The sequence below is a fragment of the Brassica oleracea genome, chromosome C7 (assembly GCF_000695525.1).
Source record: "Brassica oleracea var. oleracea cultivar TO1000 chromosome C7, BOL, whole genome shotgun sequence".
In the NCBI taxonomy this organism is placed as follows: Eukaryota; Viridiplantae; Streptophyta; class Magnoliopsida; order Brassicales; family Brassicaceae; genus Brassica; species Brassica oleracea.
Window position 1 is genome coordinate 38918302 of NC_027754.1, and position 18717 is coordinate 38937018.

General features: G+C 36.7%; 3 protein-coding genes across 3 annotated transcripts; all 3 read right to left on the reverse strand.

The window, feature by feature from the left end:
• Window positions 1-2707: 2707 nt before the first annotated feature.
• Window positions 2708-6035, reverse strand: LOC106302130 (phosphatidylinositol 3,4,5-trisphosphate 3-phosphatase TPTE2). The gene is made up of 13 exons (XM_013738651.1): window positions 5917-6035; window positions 5240-5705; window positions 4980-5081; window positions 4828-4884; window positions 4650-4715; window positions 4353-4529; window positions 4187-4273; window positions 4037-4101; window positions 3875-3951; window positions 3744-3790; window positions 3535-3665; window positions 3396-3465; window positions 2708-3300 (listed from the first exon to the last, which is right to left on the reverse strand). The coding sequence occupies exons 2-13, from the start codon at window positions 5678-5680 to the stop codon at window positions 2875-2877; spliced, it is 1746 nt and encodes a 581-aa protein (XP_013594105.1). The 5' UTR covers window positions 5681-5705; window positions 5917-6035; the 3' UTR covers window positions 2708-2874.
• A 493-nt stretch (window positions 6036-6528) lies between these two features.
• On the reverse strand, window positions 6529-9003 carry LOC106302023 (UPF0481 protein At3g47200). The gene is made up of 3 exons (XM_013738534.1): window positions 8273-9003; window positions 7657-8186; window positions 6529-7046 (listed from the first exon to the last, which is right to left on the reverse strand). The coding sequence occupies exons 1-3, from the start codon at window positions 8914-8916 to the stop codon at window positions 6622-6624; spliced, it is 1599 nt and encodes a 532-aa protein (XP_013593988.1). The 5' UTR covers window positions 8917-9003; the 3' UTR covers window positions 6529-6621.
• Window positions 9004-13251: 4248 nt separating this feature from the next.
• Window positions 13252-15369, reverse strand: LOC106303261 (UPF0481 protein At3g47200). The gene is made up of 2 exons (XM_013739580.1): window positions 14573-15369; window positions 13252-14200 (listed from the first exon to the last, which is right to left on the reverse strand). The coding sequence occupies exons 1-2, from the start codon at window positions 15367-15369 to the stop codon at window positions 13252-13254; spliced, it is 1746 nt and encodes a 581-aa protein (XP_013595034.1).
• Between the last annotated feature and the right edge of the window lie 3348 nt (window positions 15370-18717).

Sequence of the window (18717 nt, forward strand, 5' to 3'; positions counted from 1 at the left end):
TAATTAAAATTTCAAATTAAATTTATTTTTGTTTTATGAACTAAAATTAAAATCATATAAAATATTTAAAATTATAATTTAATAATAATAAAAATTATAATTTTTGGAAATACATTTTATAAAGATCTTTAAAAGATTTTGTTAGAAAGAAATATCATTTCTATTTCTAATAAAATAAAATAAAAAATATTATCCAAGTTTGTGTATTTCAAGCAATTTTCAAATAAGATTTTTACTACAATTTGTTTTGCATGTACAATATATTATAGTTTAAAACAAAATACTTTTTGTTGTTTTTAACAATATATCGAAATATTTCTTCTCTATAGGTCCAATTTAATTTGACTTCCATATACATTTCAAATTTAGAAATAAAATTAAAATTATGTAAAATAGTATTATTGCATAATAATGTTATAAAAAATTTTGTTACAAAAATTTATAGTAATAACAATATAAACCACTTAAATATAGGCATTATAGATTGGAATTATATAATACATATAAATTACATTAATTTTGTGATAAATTTTGTTATATAAACTAAAAATTTTTAGTATAAAAATAAAAAACCTGCATAGATGTGCGGGAAAAGATCTAGTTATCATATAAGATGCATTATGTTCGTTGTCTTTGGGGCGATTGGTAGTAGTTGTAGGTGTTATTCACAGTCCCATTTATTTTTACAGCACTAAATTCACATCAATTAAGTTTTAATAAAAAAATTAAAATTACAGTTTTTGAAATAACTTACAGTTGTACAAGTGCTCTATAGAACCAACTATCCACAATAATTTTTTGGAACTTTCCATAAAATTTTACAGCAATAAAATTTAAAAGTACGACAAAAAGTGTACAAATTTTTTTCTACAACAAAATTTTCAAGAACCATTACCAATCGAACCCTTATAAGCACAATTCCATTTATTTTACTATGCTTTTGATTGGTTGTTCCTGTAATTGCATACAAGTTCTACAATCTGTTTTTTTTTACCAATCACACAAAGTTAGGAAACTTTGATATATAAATTTTCTATTTCAGCATTTTAATGATGACAATTTATACTTTTTCGTGAGATAAAATTATGTACTTTTCCTTGTCAGTTACTACATTATAATAAAATCAATTTCCTTATAAAAATAACTACTAACGGTAATTGATATATTGTTTTCATTTAAGTTTAGTTATTTTGTAGCATATGTTTATCTTTTTCAAATAATATCATTAATCATAATCATACCCTATGTACTATATTGATATGCTTGTTTTGTACGTATCTTGAATTTTGGTACACATTTATACTTCTTTTAAAATCTGTACTTATCAAATAACACATAACAGTATTTTGTACTCTATAATGTATTTAGTGATAATTAATATTTCATTTGCAATTTTGTCTTGAAAGTATGAGTGTCATCTATTATGAAGAAAACTTCAAAATTTGAGCAAGTTATCTTGTAAAGTAAAAGGAGTATAAAATTAGAAAGAAGGAAGAAAAAAACAGGTTGCAATATAGAGGAGACAATACTATAGTAAATTATTAGTAATAGTGGTCCAAGAAACCGGACGGTAACCTTTTATTTAATGGTCATCAAGCTGGAAGACGAGTGAGACGAGTCTTTTGTTTTATCATTTTGATGATAGGTAATACTAATAACCAAAAAACAAAACAAGTTGATTAGATTAAGAGGATGTGTGTGTAAGTGTTTTGTCTTGTTGATTAGATCGAAGAAGGTTTTTGGGTTATAACTTATAATTAATAATGGCGTCTTGTCTGCCAGAAACCAACGCCGTACGCTAACTTTCGATCTCCATCTTCCTACTCTAACTAACACCCTTTTATTAGTTCTTTAACTAATCTATATCATTACCACATAGTTTCTAATAAACTTATTTCAGTGCTAGGTGTCACCCATTTATTGTTAGATGTATTGCCTAGCTTTGCTCCTATTCCTCATAGTGTTTTGTGCATTTTGGTTTCTTTAATACTTAAGAAGTTCCATGCTTCTGGTCTACTTTCTTTCCCGGTCAAATAACATAGTATGTAACTTGAGGATTGTTCATACAGTCCACACTTTAAAACCATGTGTAATGAAGGAGTTGAAAATTATTCAACAGTTGACTGAAAGCAATGAAGATGTCGAAAAACAAAAGAAAATGGTGAAACTGGTGTAGCTTATTGTGTTAAATCGTTTCAACGGGTTGAAACAAAATGAAATGAGAACCACATTGACAATATGAATAATTATTGTAAGCAAATTATTGGTTGGTGAAATCTTTTACTTTTATTACTGGCAGCCTAATTATTTTGAGAAGATTGACTTTAAAGAAAACATTGTAGCAAAATTCATATGTTTTATAAATAGAAGAGTACTTTTGTCATTTGTCTTACTTGACTCTTAAGCCAAGATCCGAGATGGTCTTCGAGTTCTCTAGTTATTGATGCAACATCCAACAACTCGTGGATATTTTGTAGAAAAAAATAGAATCAACCATAGAAGATGGTCTAATAGACAAGTGTTAAAAACATTGAAACTAAAATTTTGGTACGTAGATTAATGATATTTTGGTTCATTGCACAAAAATTAAGAAATTATTTTTTTTATAAAAAATAACTTTACATATAAAATTTAAAAATCATTCAACCAATTAAAAAAATGACCGTAAAATCTAATTGGTTAAACAATTTTTAATAAAGTTAAAAATAATATAAATATATCAAAATTTCATCTATTTTGAAACAACAAATATCTTCTAAAACATCAAGTATTATAAAACGGATAGAGTATTATTTATATAGAAACAGAGTCCATACAAAAAAATGTTTTACTTGTGTGTAAACTGTTTATATGGTAAAACTTGAATTCTCAAGCTCAGTCGCTTTCATAGTCTTCTTCCTCGTCTCCAAAGGAGAAGACCGATGCATCTGCAGCAATGGCTTTGATATTACTAACTGCCAATGAGTCGTCTTGCACTGGATTATTATTATAAAGACCCGAGGACGATGAACTCTTGTTTGCAGAATGGTCATCAGTCTTTGGTGGCTCATTGATCTGGTGATCTCTACTAGTTTGGTGCATCGAGCCTGCGGTTTTCTCGATTGTTGAATTAGACTCTGTGTGTTTAGAGTTTCCTTCCTCTTCCCCATCACTGTCGGAGAATACATCATCGTCTCTGCTCTGTTTGGACTTGATTTTGCCTGAATCAGCACCGGAGCTGCTTTGTGGTCGTTGTTGGGTGGAGCTGTCGGATTCTGCCATTACTATCTCGACATGGAACCCCGGAGCAGGTAGTTTTCTCTGCAAAACCGTAACCGGATCAGGTCAAAACAGAAACCAAAACACAGCTTTGTTTCGGAGATCATTAAAGATAGAAACATCTCTCTCTCTTTTACCTTTTCAAAGCCATCAAAGTCGATACCTTTCAGCATTGTTCTGGTATCAGTCAGTGTAGTATTAAGCCAACTGCGTGTAGGAAACAGAGAGAGTTAGTTGAAATTTGAGAGCAGGCACTGTGAAGGAGGGAGAGATTACCAATAGAAATCTCCATCACTGTCTTGAAAGTGGATTTTGAAGTCGCCTGCTAGTTCCGTTAGACCAGCTTCACCAGGTATTGCAAAGACAACAACTCCTTTCTTCGGTGCTTTAATCCAAAAATCTTCAGGCTATATACATGTCAACACTAGTCTACGTTAAAAGTAGAAAATAACAACAAAAGAGAGTGAGAGCACAATGCCTCCTACCACTAAGTCCTTGGTCTTCTCATGTTTCTTTGTTGAGAAAAGTATATCTGTTAGGTAGAAGAAAACAGAGCAGATATTATCAAAATGTATCCGGAAAAAATAAAAGAGACAAGAAGAAACTAGCAATGTACCATTGTGGTTAGAGATGGTAATGGCTGGTCTGATCCAGTAAGGGCAGTTGATTAAGCGAAATCCTCTGAGCATACATCTACACATAAATGTTTGTTCAGTGTGGTTAGGTATATCACCGCGATCAAACTGACTGATTGGTCAGATATATATCTGAAGCATACCTTCGTTCAGGTGGAACTTTCCCACCAAACTGATTTTGAACACGTTCGTAGTACTTGACATATCGCTGAAGGAAACATGAAAGCTCGTTTAATAGGATGAGGAGGAATCAAACAAACACATAGGAAGATTAGCATGAGTTCTGGACTTACAATCTGACTGGGGAGAGTCAGAGCTCTCCCGTCGAGACATCTCTTTTGGTTATAGTAATCAATAGCTTCCTCTGCTGTAGGAAAGAACTGAAATGGAGTTACTAGTTAGATCAGTCACATGTTTCTTAACAGAGAAGGAAACTTTCTCCTCATTTAAGTTTTTCACCTTGAGATATAGAAGAAGACAGCAAATCATCAGACCGGTTCTTGCCATACCAGCTTTACAATGAACTACCACTACATTCTGGATGTCGTCCTTCAACCATGTGTATGCACTTTGACAAAACGATGGTATTAGTTGAATTGGAGGACAGTTATGGTCATCAAACGGGAAAGATGCAACCTGGAAGAGAGAAAACAAGATACATTATGAAGCAAACGCTATGCGAGGTCTATAAACACTAGCTTTGAAACTGCTAGCAAGATATATGGTCTGAGATATCGAGTAAGTTTGTATACATACCTTCCCCTCAAACCTTGAAGCATCGTACAATCTCTCTGAACAAAGGTTGTAGACCTTATACTTGTCCTGGGGATCGAGAACAAGCATTAGAGATGATCCAGCGTGCACCAACATGATCAAAACACAAGCCAATAGGTTCAAGAGGCTTCAAGGTCTGTGTCAATGGTTAGTTGGTTACCTTGTGATGAGTTTCAAAAAACTTGATCACCTCCTCCATGTGATTGCGATATAGTCCCTGAATATGATACTCTTTCAACGAGAAACTCAAACCCAGAGAAGAAAAGAACTAGCTGGGGAACTTAAATTTCAGACCAGAGCAAACTTATTTACCTCGAAAAATCCGAAAAGACCAGAGCTTATATCACCAGCTGGGAACCCCATTGCGATTATATTCTCAGTTATGTATGTCATGTCCAAATCAAACTCCCCTTCCTGAAGCAAGTGCCATGTAAAACACAGATCTAAGTGATAATGAAGGGTAGTGTTATTGCTGCAACAAGCTTTGTGTTTACAATAAAGAACATTTTGAACCAGTCAATACAGTTTAAAGAATCTAACAAGAGCTGGAAGACAGACTGACAATTCTATACCTGGTATCTTCTCTTGTTCTGAGAGACAATGTGGCGTGCTTTCACCTGCATTGCTTTCACGGCACCAAGCGAAGAATCCACCACGGCTTTCGTGAGCGACTCAAGAGCACCACCACCAACTTGTATGTTCGGCGATTCACCGACCTCGTCAGACCCTTTCGTCGGCAAATGCAGACCAAGCTCAGAGGTGAACCTAGTGAAAGCCGAAATCCCAGAATCTGCAGCGTTAAAACTCTTGGCCCAAGAAGAAAGAGCAGAGGAAGAAAACATAGACGGCGGCGAGGAACCAGGCGGGCATGGAACTATCTCATCCTCTGCTTTACTCCGAGGCTCCACCTTTGCAGTTGAAGCTTCTGTGCTAGTGGATTCTCTAGGAGTTTCTCCTCCTGCATCTTTCTCAGAGATCTTAGGTGGTAAAGAGTCGGCATGATCAGTCTCCATTTTCACCAGTCCAATGCCTTAATCACTGATTCAAACACAGAACACGATTCACACAATCGCTTCTAGAATCTAATACGCTCTTGGATTCTAAATCGATCTCTCAATCGCGGAAATCAATAACGGATTCGTTAACAGATCTTTCAAAAATCATGTTGGATCAATGGGAGAGAAAATGGTCCTATTCGATAGGCATTGCAAGGGAACGTAAAACGAGAGGAGACATTGGGTTAACTTACCGGAGAATGCGGGGACGATGAGCTCACGGCGGAGAAGAGATTCAAGGAAGGAAGGAAGGAAGGATTCGAAATTTCTCTGATGGACGTGCGGAGATTAACGATCAATTAATGAGTCCCCCCCCCCGCTCTTGCCGGTCAGTGTTGTGTCAATCGTTCACTGGGCCTTTAAGATGGGCCTGTATGGGCTGAAATATAATACTAGCAATTTTTAAATTAACATCATCATTTTTTTCCGGTTTTCTACTCAAATTTCGATTTTTAACTTGACCTACATTAAAATTTTGGGGTTATAATTTTACCAGAAATATTTTATCTGGATTGATAATTTCTGATGTTAGAAGCAAGTGCTTTAAAATCTATTAAGAACTATTTTTTTTTTCAAAAAAAAAGAAGAAAAAATGTAAATCATGACAGTGAATACAACACTAATAAGTACATATATATTATCTCCGGGAGTGGGGGTGTGTGTAATGAATTTCAATGTAATGAATAGATCGTATCCAGTGATATTATATTTGATTAAAGGTTTTGATCACATGGCAATCAAAACCGAAATCATACTAGACCCACAGCGAAGCTGGATAAAGTATAACTTCTAAAAACCCAAGAGTGTTACAATATCAACGTTCTTGCTTGAGATAAGGATTACACACAGAAATATTTTCTTTTGAATAAAGAAAAGTAAGCTATAAAAGTAGTGGAATTTTAAGGTGGTGGCTTATAGTAAGCATAAACACCATAAAAACTCTGACACAATGTGAGCACTAGTAGAATAACTGCAGCACAGAAAGACACAACTGCCCATGGATTGTTGAAGTACTTGTGTTTCAAGGCAGCTCTCCAAGCATTCCACTTCTGATTGTAATAACGGTTAACCTCAGCTGATAACCGAGATAGATAACTATCTTCTGTATCAAAAACAACTTCTTCACATAACCGGTTGAACAGATTCGCAACCTCAGCATCGCTCCCTAGCCAATGTTCGATAATACCGCAGTAGTGCAAGTAGCTCACATCTTCATGAGAATCTATTAGATTGTCCATGAAGATTATGTAGGACGTTATGTCATTGCTTGAGTCAATATGGCACTGCTCAAATGCTATAAGGTTCAAGAAAAGAGATTTCGTACCTACGAAAAACATGCACACTTTTTTTAGACTTACGTTGCATGCATCATTTTGAATTAGTCAATATATAGAGGGAATCATTGATGACATTTCATTACTTCAGCCATTTGATATATGATGAATAAATAAATAAAACGTGACAGAATTATTTTTAGAGAAAAAAACAAAAATAGCACTAAATCAAGTTTATGTTTCCAAACTAGCACTCAAGGTCAAAAGTCACAAAAATAGCACTTAATGTTTTATCAAAAGTCACAAACTTAAGGTTTAGAGTTAAAGGGTGGGATTTAAGATTTAGGGTTTAGGGTTTAGGGTTTAGAGTTTAGGGTTTAGGGTTTAGGGTTTAGAGTTGAGAAATGAGGTTTTAGGGATAAGATTTCAAATTTTGAAAAATAAAAAAATTAAAATTTTCAAAGGATAAACTTAGAAAAGTGCTATTTTGGTCATTTTAGTTTTTGAGTGCTATTTTTGTGATATAAACTTAGAAATGTGCTATTTTGGAGATTTGCCCTTATTTTTATACAATCTAGCTGGATATCACATTATGATCCTAACTAATATGGGGGCCTGGAAATAAAAAGAGAATAAATAAAGTGGATAACGTGAACGTACCATCATGAATAAGTAGCCTTGGTATCTCTAGATAACCGTTATTGAATTGAATATCCCAAAACCGGTCGGTTTTTCTTCTCCTGAATTTTATACCGGCCTCTTTCAGTTCCGTCACGCAATGTATCAGCTGTTGTCGGCGCTTGTCCGCCACACGCGTGTTCCTAGACCATTTCCTTCTTGATAATCTCGGCTCCGGTTTAGGACTAGACCGGAGCAGGCTTCGACGGAAAACATCAAGACAGTGCAACTCGCCCATGTCGGCGAATGGGTCAAAGGCTTTATCTCCTGCCAGATAGTTCTCGAGTTTGGACTGGTCGGTTTTGGTCATTGGCTCGTCTGTTGGCATTAGTGGATCAAAGAACCGAACTGCTAATTGCGCTACTAAACCGGTTGTGTTCTTTGTACCAAGCTGTAGCTCTAGTAACCGGTTTAGAACGAACAAAGGAAGTTGATTTTCCAGCATTATCATATCACGTTGAATTGAATGCATCGATCCTCTCATCGCGAAAACCGGATCATTGCGTGCATATCTACACAAAACAAAACAATAGTTTGAGATCGGTTTAGTAATTACTTGAGATAACCGGAAATAACCAATAATTTAAACTAGGCTTACCCGAGTTCCGTGAATCCTTCAACGGCTCCTCTGAAGAGCTCAAGCACAAAACAACCATCAAGAACAAGCATTTCGACGAACTCGTTACTGCTCAAACCCAAAGGACCTTCATAGCAAGCTCGAGCCTTCTCCTCGAGCTCTCTCATTGCGTCAATATATATTTTAATGCTTTGGTTCGTACGTTTCAAGATTCTATTGACCGCGCGCCATTTGTGACGGTCCATGGACCGGAGCCGTTTCTTGCCATGGTGGTACGGACCGAGAGACACGGTCTGAGGAAAATACGATTGGTTGTCGTTTTCTTGCAAGTAATATGGAACTCTGTAGATACAGAGCTTTCCCCAGATGGTCGTGTCGTCATCTCTATCTGCTTGCTCGAGTTTGTCAGTGATTGAGATCGCCCAATCATCTCGTGTCTCTTTTGGGATCTCTTTGGTTACCTCGATCTTACCTGTTTCGGACAGAGTCTGGTCGTGGTTATGATTGTTTTGGTCTTGATCGGATCTGGTGACTTCAGGTAAAGGGAGGAGGTTTTGATCTTGGTTAACCGGTTCGGATCCTTGGTTTTCGGTTTCGAGCTTTTCGCGGATCTTGAGGGTGAGTAAGTACCAGCTCAACATGTCTTTGTAGAAGACAGCCACCATTTTTTGTTCTTGTTGTTGATGCTTTTTCCAGAAGAATTAAGTAGTTGTGAAATATCGGAGAAGCTTTATCAAAGAAAGAAAAGAAATATCAGAAGCGACTATATGTAATGATTTGAAGCTTTAATTGGTTGGTTACTGTACTTATGGACCCAAGTGATCTGTAATGACAACAACCATAATTAGATGTATCTAAACGCCAAACACACGCTTGGGACCAGGAATTTAAGGAGCCGGGAAACAACTTTACACTCGGAATTGGAAGCGCTACAATAGGCAATGGAGAATATGATACAACACTCGATCTGTCAGAGGTTTGGGACAGACCGCAAAGATCTGATTGCAATGATAGAACATCCACAAGCTTAGCCCAACTTCTCAACTGAGCTGAAAATCATTCAAACTCTTCGGTTGTGTTTTTCGGATTTCAAGATCAGCTACTTTCCAAAGACGCAGAATGAGATTGTAGATTCGTTAGCTAAGACTTCACGTTTTCATAGATCTTTATGTTTTATTGGTTGTTCTATTCCGGTCTGGCTATCCACACCACCTCAAGTTTGAATAATAAAATAGCCGTTTGCTGTAAAAAAAAAAAAACTACAAACACACGCATAATTTGAAATCTCTTTTGTTCAACATAATTCTGAAAAATAACATCTAAATTTATATTCTATAATTGACTATTTTATTGATATATATCTCAAAAGTTAAAGAAATTCACACCAACTTTCTTCTATCATGATTGGACTTTTATGATTTGGTTAAAAAGAGTTTAGTGCGAAATTATACTATTAGACTATTATTAGAGCAACCTTATTCGCAGAACTCTTCTAAAATTCTCATTTTTTTAAAATAAATACTTTTATTTGATAAAATCACTTTAAAATTAATCAACCATTAATATGATGACATATGGAAAAAGAAGTTCTAAAAAATCAGAGAAAATATCTTTGCACAAAATCAGTTCTCTCTCTCCTATTTTATTTGTATTTTTACCTTTTTGATTTTTAGATACTCTATTAAAACTCATGATTTTTAGATAATCAGTTAGTTCTCTCTGCTCTTAGTGTTTGTTTAGTTTCTCAAGCATGGTACCTTGTTATTATTATATTAGTTTTTCAAAACAAATTAATTACATGATTAAAATTTAAAGCTGAGAAGTGTGTCAATATAATACAGACACAGACACAAACACATGCTTTCTCAGTCTCTTCAAATTATAAGGCAGTCCCATCGTAAAGAGACGATCCTCCCTTATTATTCTCTTTCGCTCCCATTTTCTATGATTTTATTAGAGCATTAGGAGCCGGGACAGAATAGCCTAGTGGTAACACTAGAGTGAACTGGATCTCAAGGCACTTGGGTTCGAGTCTTCTGGGATTCCGGAGACCGCCCGTGACAAAAAAAAAAAAAAAAAAAAAAAAAAAAAAAAAATTTTCAGAGAGGTTCTGACTGAAAAAATAATAAAATAATTAAAAGGAAGTGAGAGAAATACAGAAAGAAGAAAAAGGGGAAGAATAGATTTTGCATAAACAGACGATTCTGGAGAAAGCTGTCCACATGTCATGTTATTATTGTGTAGTTTCATTTTATGCTGTTTAAAATTATTTATTTATTTAATTTGTGACAAACAATCATTATTATAATTAAGAGGTAATCCCTTAAATAAATCAACCGATGCTGATGCTTGATGCTGTTAGTTTTCTAAGTGAGAGATTCATAAAATACAATTTCGCTGCAGGTGCTCTTAGAACATCAGCAGTATGATATTTCTCCTGATCTCTCATCATTAAAAACTATTAAAAATGTAATAAAAAATAAAAGATAAAATGGGATAGAAGAGAAAATAGAAGAAACATACTTGGGGTGAGAGACATTTAACAACATGTAAGGTATTGATTCTACATGTATCATGTTGTTAGTGATGTAATATTTTGAAAAAAATAAAAATTAATTCATTTTGTTAAAATGTCAATATTATAAACTGAGAGACTACGTTGAAAAATCCAAACCGTTGTTGATGCCCTTAGCTTTTGATTGGAGATAGCCTAAAAGTATTTCCGACAATAAATTCTAAGAAGGTATTTTATAATTGGCCAATCTACTAGTCACTAGATAAGTTATTTTGTCAAATCAGGGAAATTTTAAAGATATAGAATCATAAAAATTAAAACTATTCTGTAGGTCTTTTAGTTTTCTATAATTGTCGAATTCCAATTCACAATTCATTACGGTTATTGATGTTTAGGCGTGTTTTCTTATGCATTGTGATGTTTTTCTTCTATGATGATGAAGGCATAACGGAACATGTTCACTACACAGCTAGTGAGGAACATGGCACGACATCACCATTTTCCATATAAATGATGTTTGCTTTAACAAACGCTGAAATCTATTGGTCGGGACACGTTTTATTTGTTTATTTTGTTAGTCAGACTCTTATATGAATATGATATGATTTTATTTATTATAAGTTCTTGTAATCCGATATTGAGTTAAAGTCTGCTCTGCTGCCCTAACTCTCTCCCGATAGAGACTCCGCTGCACATCATCTCCCTCGACGCCGGAGAGGCCTTTGGCCGCCGGCGTCGGGCCATTTGCACCACCGCTCGTTCCTCACCGTCATTTGCTTCCTTTTTCGTGGTTCTCAGTCTCTGTTCCGTGGTCAGCGTCGTCTCTAACAACGCCGTCTCGTCGAGTTTCTCCGTCACCACCGCCCCTGTTCTCAGCTCCACCTACCTCCAGGTTCCCCCTCCGCCTCCGCTTCTAACAGTGATGAAAAGCTCCCACCTTTCCACACTTCCTGAGACCATCTCCAACCACGGTCGCTCTCCATTGCTAACACTCTCCGTGCTTCCGTTCCATCCCGGGATAGTCAAGCCTCGAACCTGCGGATCTATGCTTTCCATGAAAAATCTTCAGTTAGATCCGACGTATGCAGAGCCCCTTGAGCCAGATCTCCTTGTCAACCTCGTCTTGGGTTTTACGTCGCCGTCGCCAGTTCGGAGGTTGTGTCAGAGCACTTCTCTATCTCGTCTCTCCCCTTCGCCGGATCGAGTCACCAACTCCAGCCACCGCCTCCATCCAACTCCCGCTAGCTTCCTCACATGTCTTTATGCCACCGATTATACACCCAACATTGAGGCAGCTCCATCCCACCAAGGTTTCTATGGAGCTAAGCTACATCGATTAGATCTTCGTCTCCTAGTTACCACCGGACCTATTGTGCAAGAGTGTTGTTTCGCCAGATTTCCTCACAAAGTTTTCACCATTGCGTCTCTATCACACTATGCCGTCTCAAGCATCGACGGTTCTTCACAACTATGCGACTTTCACACCGGAGTTGTTACACGGAGACCAATCCATCCCGAAGCTTTTTACCTCTTATCCGATGTTTGCTCACACACACTCTGGTTGAACGAGAGTGATGACTGTCTGCTTAGGTCTTCGGTTACAACTTGTTGGGCTCGACACGGTAATGTTGAGTTCCGAGTCTTGGACCCAATTAAACCTTCAGCTCTGTCATCAAACCTCATTTCCCCAAGCGCCTCTTTGGAGGTGAAGTTAGAGCTTGAGATTCACCTAGTCTATTCGGTAAGCCATGTTGGGTTTAAAGCTGATCGTACTTGTTTCAGCGCCAAATCAAGTCAAATAGGACTTAGTTCTCTCAATGTTGTCTACGGATCTGGAGCTTCTCACCTAAAGTTCTTGCCAATCAACATTCCAACCTCTTCGTATAGGTGTTTCAACGTCGTTTTCGACTATCAATTGTTCTTTCGAACAATCGCCATGGGAACAAAAGTGAAGCTTTTCTTTGGGTTTCTTCATTTTGCTGAGCGTGACTCGCCCCTAGATGGTTCTATCTCTAGTTTTTCTGTATTGTTTTCTAGTTTCATTCTACCGTCGAACAGGGCTCCGGGACTTTCTGCTTCAGTTGTAAACGTTGCTCTTTGAACCTTTTATAATATAAGTTTGTGTTACAAAAAAAAAAAAGGTTCTTGTAATCCGGTATGGAGAATGCTAGCGAGCATGAATGGTCCGATAGTCTGAAAACGTATCCCGTCAAGTAGCTGCTACACATTTTTATGCTGGTTTACGACCAAGTCTTGTAGTTTTTATTAACTTTGAATCTAGGAGAATCATATGAATAACATTCACAGAACTTCTAACATATATATATATGGCTTCAATAAACTGTGAAGTCTGATCTTTTAGTTAACTTTTTGCAATACGATAAAAGCATACTGTGAAGAAAAATACACAATGTTCGGCAAAAAAGAGATAGTACAAACATTCCAAATTTATTGAGTGGAATAAACTATGGAACAATGGTGAAAATTAAGAATGTGGATTAAAATATGGATAAGCACTAAAAAAACTCTGAAACAACGTGAGAACTAGGAGGACAAGAGCAGCAAAGAAAGAAAAATACGCCCAAGGATTATTGAAGTACTTGTGTTTCAAGACCGCCTTCATAACATTCCACTTTCGGCTATAGTTACGGTCAACCTTGTTCGACAATTGAGACAGATAGCTATTTTGAGGGTCGAAAGCCACTTCTTGACATAGCCGGTTAAACAAATCCGCAACCTCAAGATCACTTCCTAGCCAATGCTCGATAATACCACAGTAATGCAAATAGCTAACATCTTGTGGAGAATCTATTAGATTATCCATGAATATTATGTAGGATGTAATGTCATTGCTCGAGTCGATATGGCATTGTTCGAAAGCTATAAGATTCGAAAAGAGAGATTTGGTACCGTCATGGATAAGTAGTTTGGGTATCTCTAGATAACCATTTTTGAATCTTATATCCCAAAACCGGTCGGTTTTTCTTATCTTGAATTTAATACCAGCCTCTCTTAGTTCCGTCACACAATGTATCAGTTGTTGTTGACGCTTATCGGCCACACGTGTTTTCCATGACCATCTCCTCCGTGACAATCTCGGCTCTGGCTTTGTACTAGGTCGAAGGAGGCTTCGTCGGAAAACATCCAGACAGTGCAACTCGTCCTTGTCCTTGTCTGCTATTGGGTTAAAGAATTTATCTTCTCCCAGATTTGACGTGTTGGTTTTGGTCAATGGTTGGTTTGTTGGCATTAGTGGGTCGAAGAACCGAATAGCTAACTGCGCCACTAAACCGGCTTGGTTTTGTGGACCAAGCTGTAGCTCTAATAACCGGTTGAGTACAAATAGAGGAAGTTGATTTTCTAGCATCACCATATCGCGTTGAATTGAATGCATGGATCCTCGCATTGCGAAAACCGGATCGTTACGATCGTATCTACAGTACGTCCAAACACCAAAACAAAGAAGAAAAAAAATTAAAGTCAACAACTTAGATAACTCAAACCGGTTTAGCATGTACTCCCTCCTTTTTTAATAGATGGCTTTTAAGAAACTTTGTTGTTTATTTTAAATTACATGACCTTATAAAAATTTAATGTGTATTTTATTAATTTATGTTATATGATTTTTATATTTTATAACTTATTTTATTTTGGTTTAATTGTAGTTTGGTAGATAGTTGATGATATGTTTATTTTAAAAAGGTATAAAATCAAATGTTTTTTTTAGTTTGTGTGTACAAATCTAAAGCCGCAGGTTATAAAAAATAAGGAGTATCTGAAATAAGCAAAACTTGGATGATGCATACCCAAGTTCCGAGAATCCTTTATCAGCCCCCCTGAAGAGTTCGAGAACAAAACAACCATCAAGAACCAACATTTCTGTGAACTTGTTACTACTCAAACCAATGGGACCTTCGTAGCAAGCACGAGCCCTCTCCTCGAGCTCTTTCATGGCATCAAGATACATTTCGATGCCTTGCTTGGTGCGTGCCATTATCATATTGAGTGCCCGCCACTTGTGACGATCCATAGGCAGGAGATGGTCTTTGCTATGGTGGTAGGGGCCAAGCGAGACGGTCTGAGGGAAGTAGGACTTGTTGTCGTTCTCTTGAAGGTATTGTGGAACTCTATAGATACAAAGCCTTTCCCAGCTAGTTGTGGCGTCTTCTCTAAGTGTCTGTTCCATCTTGTCTTTAATCGAAATCACCCATTCTTCTCGTGTCTCTTCAGGTTGCTGGTTTCGGGTTTGGAGTTTCTGGCGCATCACAAGGGTGAGCAAGTACCAGGTCAACATGTCTTTTTGGATCAGAGACATGTCCTTGTTGATGAAAGACGGCAATGTTGGATTGATTTTTCGTCTCTTGAGCCAAGGAAGACTCGGTCCAAATGATGGCGGTGGCGGTGGTGCTGGTGGTGGATTTTTGCTTCTTTTTTTGAAGAAATACCGTCGTCTACGAGGAATCGATCCAAATGATGGTTGTGGTGGTGGTGATGGTGGTGGATTTTTGCTCCTTTTTTTGAAGGAATGTCGTTGAGGAGGAATCGATCTAAATGATGGCGGAGGCGGTGGTGGTGGTGGTGGTAAAGTAAGAATATGCACCATTTTTGTTGGTTGAAGCTTTTTCTAAAGATTAAGAGAGAGAAATGTGAAAATGTACCAACATAAAAGAGATCTCCGCACTGCAAAACAGATATGTAGACACACTAATAGGTTTGAATATATACACATGCATACATCTAATCATGATTTAAAATGTGCTGGTTAACGCCATGATTGGTCACGTTTGGTTTGTATGTATTCTACAAATTCTTATAAAAATACTAGAAAAGTACGTGTTCGTTAGTAGCTCCATTATGGTAGGCTTGAAAGCTATATAGGATAAATCTCTCAAGATAAAAATCTGAATCTCGCCGACATGAGTAAATTGTATATATGTTTTGGTTCTTGGTCTTCGAGCATGATTATTGAGGGGTTCTTAGACCACCTCCATTGGAGGTTTTAAAAGAGAGTTCTTAAAAAAAAAACAAAAAAAAATAAATGGAAAAATAGAAAAAGGAAGAGAACCGCTGCCTAAACCAACACTTTTAGAGTCACTAAAAACCCCATACGTGTAACTTTTTTATTGGCTAACTTTTGCCTTCTCTCTCTTCCTCTTCCTCTTCGGCGTTGTTTTTGTTTTTGCTCTGAGAAATCGATGTTGGAGAAGAAATATCCAAATCGATCCGACGATGATCGTTGTCCGCTCGTAAACCCGAATCCGCGGTCAGTCATCAGAACCTTCTTCCTCATCTCCGTTCACGTTCGACAAGGAAAATGAGAAGCCCATCCTCGTGAAAGCTCAGAACCCACGACGGAACAACAATTCGGATTCGGTGACGATGCCGACGTCTTTCATGACGGGTTCGATCGTGGGGAAGAGATTCTACAAGAAGGTGATGACGAGAGAAGCGGACGATCGGAGTGGATGGACTGTGATGCTCGATTACAGAACACTTAAAACGCCTTCGAAGAGACCTCTCAAGCTTCCTTCTTTGATAGGTCTGGGCAATTGCAGATGCTGAGAGACAAGGGTATCTTGGTTTCAAAGATTTTATCGTTGCTATGCAGGTTGAGAGATTCATGTTTGCATTACGGTGATGGTGGTGATGAAGAATTATACAATCAGAGATGATACTCTTTCTACTTTCTTTCTAAAATTACACAATCTGATTTGAGTGGATGTTAAACAACGCAGGTACAAGAGCATGGGTTTGCCAGTCTGGTTTTCTTCGGTTGTTCTTGGTATAACATTAGTCCCCTGCCCTCTGCTTTCTATGGAGGTACTTCAGTGTGGTGCATCGGTTTCCAGAGGATACACAATCAGGGGATAACGATCCTTGGTGGTAACACAAAAGCTCATGTCTTTGTTTATTTGATTTTACACTCTTTAACACAAATGACATCTGCTATGTTTTCATCTTTTGCTGTGCAGTGGCATTGGTCACTTGATATGGCTATTGTGTCTTCTTCTGTTGTTGTGGAAGACAAGCCTCGAGTTTGTTTCAAAGTTGGTCACTTTGCTCTGTTTCTTTTAATGTTTCTGTTAGAAACTATTTTATTCTATGTTAAATTCACACCACTGGCAGGTTTCTATTCTAATACTCTCTGCTCGCATCTTCTTGCGTATAGATAGAAACTGTTCTATGAAACTCCACTATTGGGAAGACATTAGAAAGTAGTACTGAATGCTATATCATATGAACATGACTGCAGACTTCTCAAGCACTTTACGCTCATGCATCTTCCTGTGTTCACTCAAGGTTCTGCAATTTCCTCTAGTTTTAAGACTGTTTACACATTAATCATTGGGTTCATGAGTTGTTTTTTCTACCTTTTGCAGTCAAGGACTTCTGATGTAAGCTATGAAGAGCAGGATGATCCTGATGGTGGATTGGAACGCAGAAGCTTATCAGGTGACTCATAGTGAGATTCACTTTACAATCTGTCTGCAGGTTTCTTCCTGTTCCATTCGTTGATACCATCTGATCAAACTTCTTATCATGACTCTTTGCTCAGTCACACCTTTGATCAAACTTCATGTCATGTATAATTTTCTTTCATCTTATAAATAAAATCATTCAACTTAAAAAAAAAAAAAATTTAAGAACCTCGATGAGGTTCTCCCATTGGAGGAGAAAAAATTTAATTAGATTAACAAGGGTTCTTAAGTTTTCAAATCACAAAATTAACTAATAAATAATTCATTAGAACCCTTAGCGGTTTCTTACTAATGGACATGCTCTTATGGTGGGGTTCTTATATTCCGCTAAGAACCTCATCCTAAGAACCTTCCAATAATCATGCTCTTAGGACTTTATGTCTAAACCACTTCTTGGTAAACTAAAAACTCGTTGCTATAAATTCTTGTAATTGGTTTAATGCAAGATAAATATTTGCTACTAGTTTGATAAAAGTTATCCGTTGCAAGTTTTGCAACACAAAATGAAAATTAGCTGGGAGTAGGACTTGATGTCTAGTGCCCATAGTAAATATAACTTATGCATCCACCATTGGTGTGTCGTTTGGATAGAGCTATCTCTCATAGAATAGTTTTTTCTTGGGTCTCTAACTCATAGTTGTGATCTTATATGCCTTAGTTAGATTCTTTCGTCATAATGATAAGTCATAATATGTGATACAGTGATATCACAATAGAGCTTTACTGATGATGGTGTGTGATAAAAAAAATCTGGTAGCAATTTTTGTTCGTTTATACATGCATCAACACATTTTTTTTGTTGATTAATCAAGTAAAACATAACCTGACTTAAACAATCTTCCCTAGTTTTGACATCTGGCTTAAAGAACATACTGAAATCAGCAATTCGTTTATCTAATTGCGATACAATAGAAAATATAGTGAAAAGGTACAAACATTCCAAGTGAATGAAATAATCAAATAAACTATGGAATAAGGAAAATCAAGAAGGTGGTTTAATGTAAGCATAAGCAGTAAAAAAACTCTGGAACAATGTGAGAAGTAGCAAGATAACTGCAGCGATAAAAGAGAAATATGCCCATGGATTATTGAAATACTTGTGTTTCAAGGTTGCCTTCATAACATTCCACTTTCGGTTATAATTGTGGTCAACCTTATTGGACAATTCAGATAAATAGCTATCTTGGAGGTCGAAAGCCACCTCTTGACATAGCCGGTTGAACAAATCTGCAACTTCGGAATCAGTTCCTAACCAGTGTTCGATGATGCCACAAGTTCTTAAATAAGAGTTTTAAGAACCAGTTGTTAAATAAGAGTTTTAAAAACCAGTTCTTAAATAAGAGTTTTAATAACCGGTTCTTAGCTTTTTTAGTTAAAAGTTAAGAGACGGGTTCTTATATTCCGCTAAGAACCTCATCCTAAGAACCTTCCAATAATCATGCTCTTAGGACTTTATGTCTAAACCACTTCTT

Excerpts from the sequence above, each read along its gene's own strand:
- LOC106302130 (XM_013738651.1), bottom strand. The coding sequence starts at position 5,680 with ATGGAGACTGATCATGCCGACTCTTTACCACCTAAGATCTCTGAGAAA. Across the intron at positions 4,102-4,186 it reads TGACTCTCCCCAGTCAGATT|CGATATGTCAAGTACTACGA; the intron begins GTAAGTCCAGAA and ends TGTTTCCTTCAG. Across the intron at positions 3,301-3,395 it reads ACTTTGATGGCTTTGAAAAG|AGAAAACTACCTGCTCCGGG; the intron begins GTAAAAGAGAGA and ends ACGGTTTTGCAG.
- LOC106302023 (XM_013738534.1), bottom strand. The coding sequence starts at position 8,916 with ATGGTGGCTGTCTTCTACAAAGACATGTTGAGCTGGTACTTACTCACC. Across the intron at positions 8,187-8,272 it reads GAAGGATTCACGGAACTCGG|ATATGCACGCAATGATCCGG; the intron begins GTAAGCCTAGTT and ends TGTTTTGTGTAG. Across the intron at positions 7,047-7,656 it reads AAGGCTACTTATTCATGATG|GTACGAAATCTCTTTTCTTG; the intron begins GTACGTTCACGT and ends TGTTTTTCGTAG.
- LOC106303261 (XM_013739580.1), bottom strand. The coding sequence starts at position 15,369 with ATGGTGCATATTCTTACTTTACCACCACCACCACCACCGCCTCCGCCA. Across the intron at positions 14,201-14,572 it reads AAAGGATTCTCGGAACTTGG|ATACGATCGTAACGATCCGG; the intron begins GTATGCATCATC and ends GACGTACTGTAG.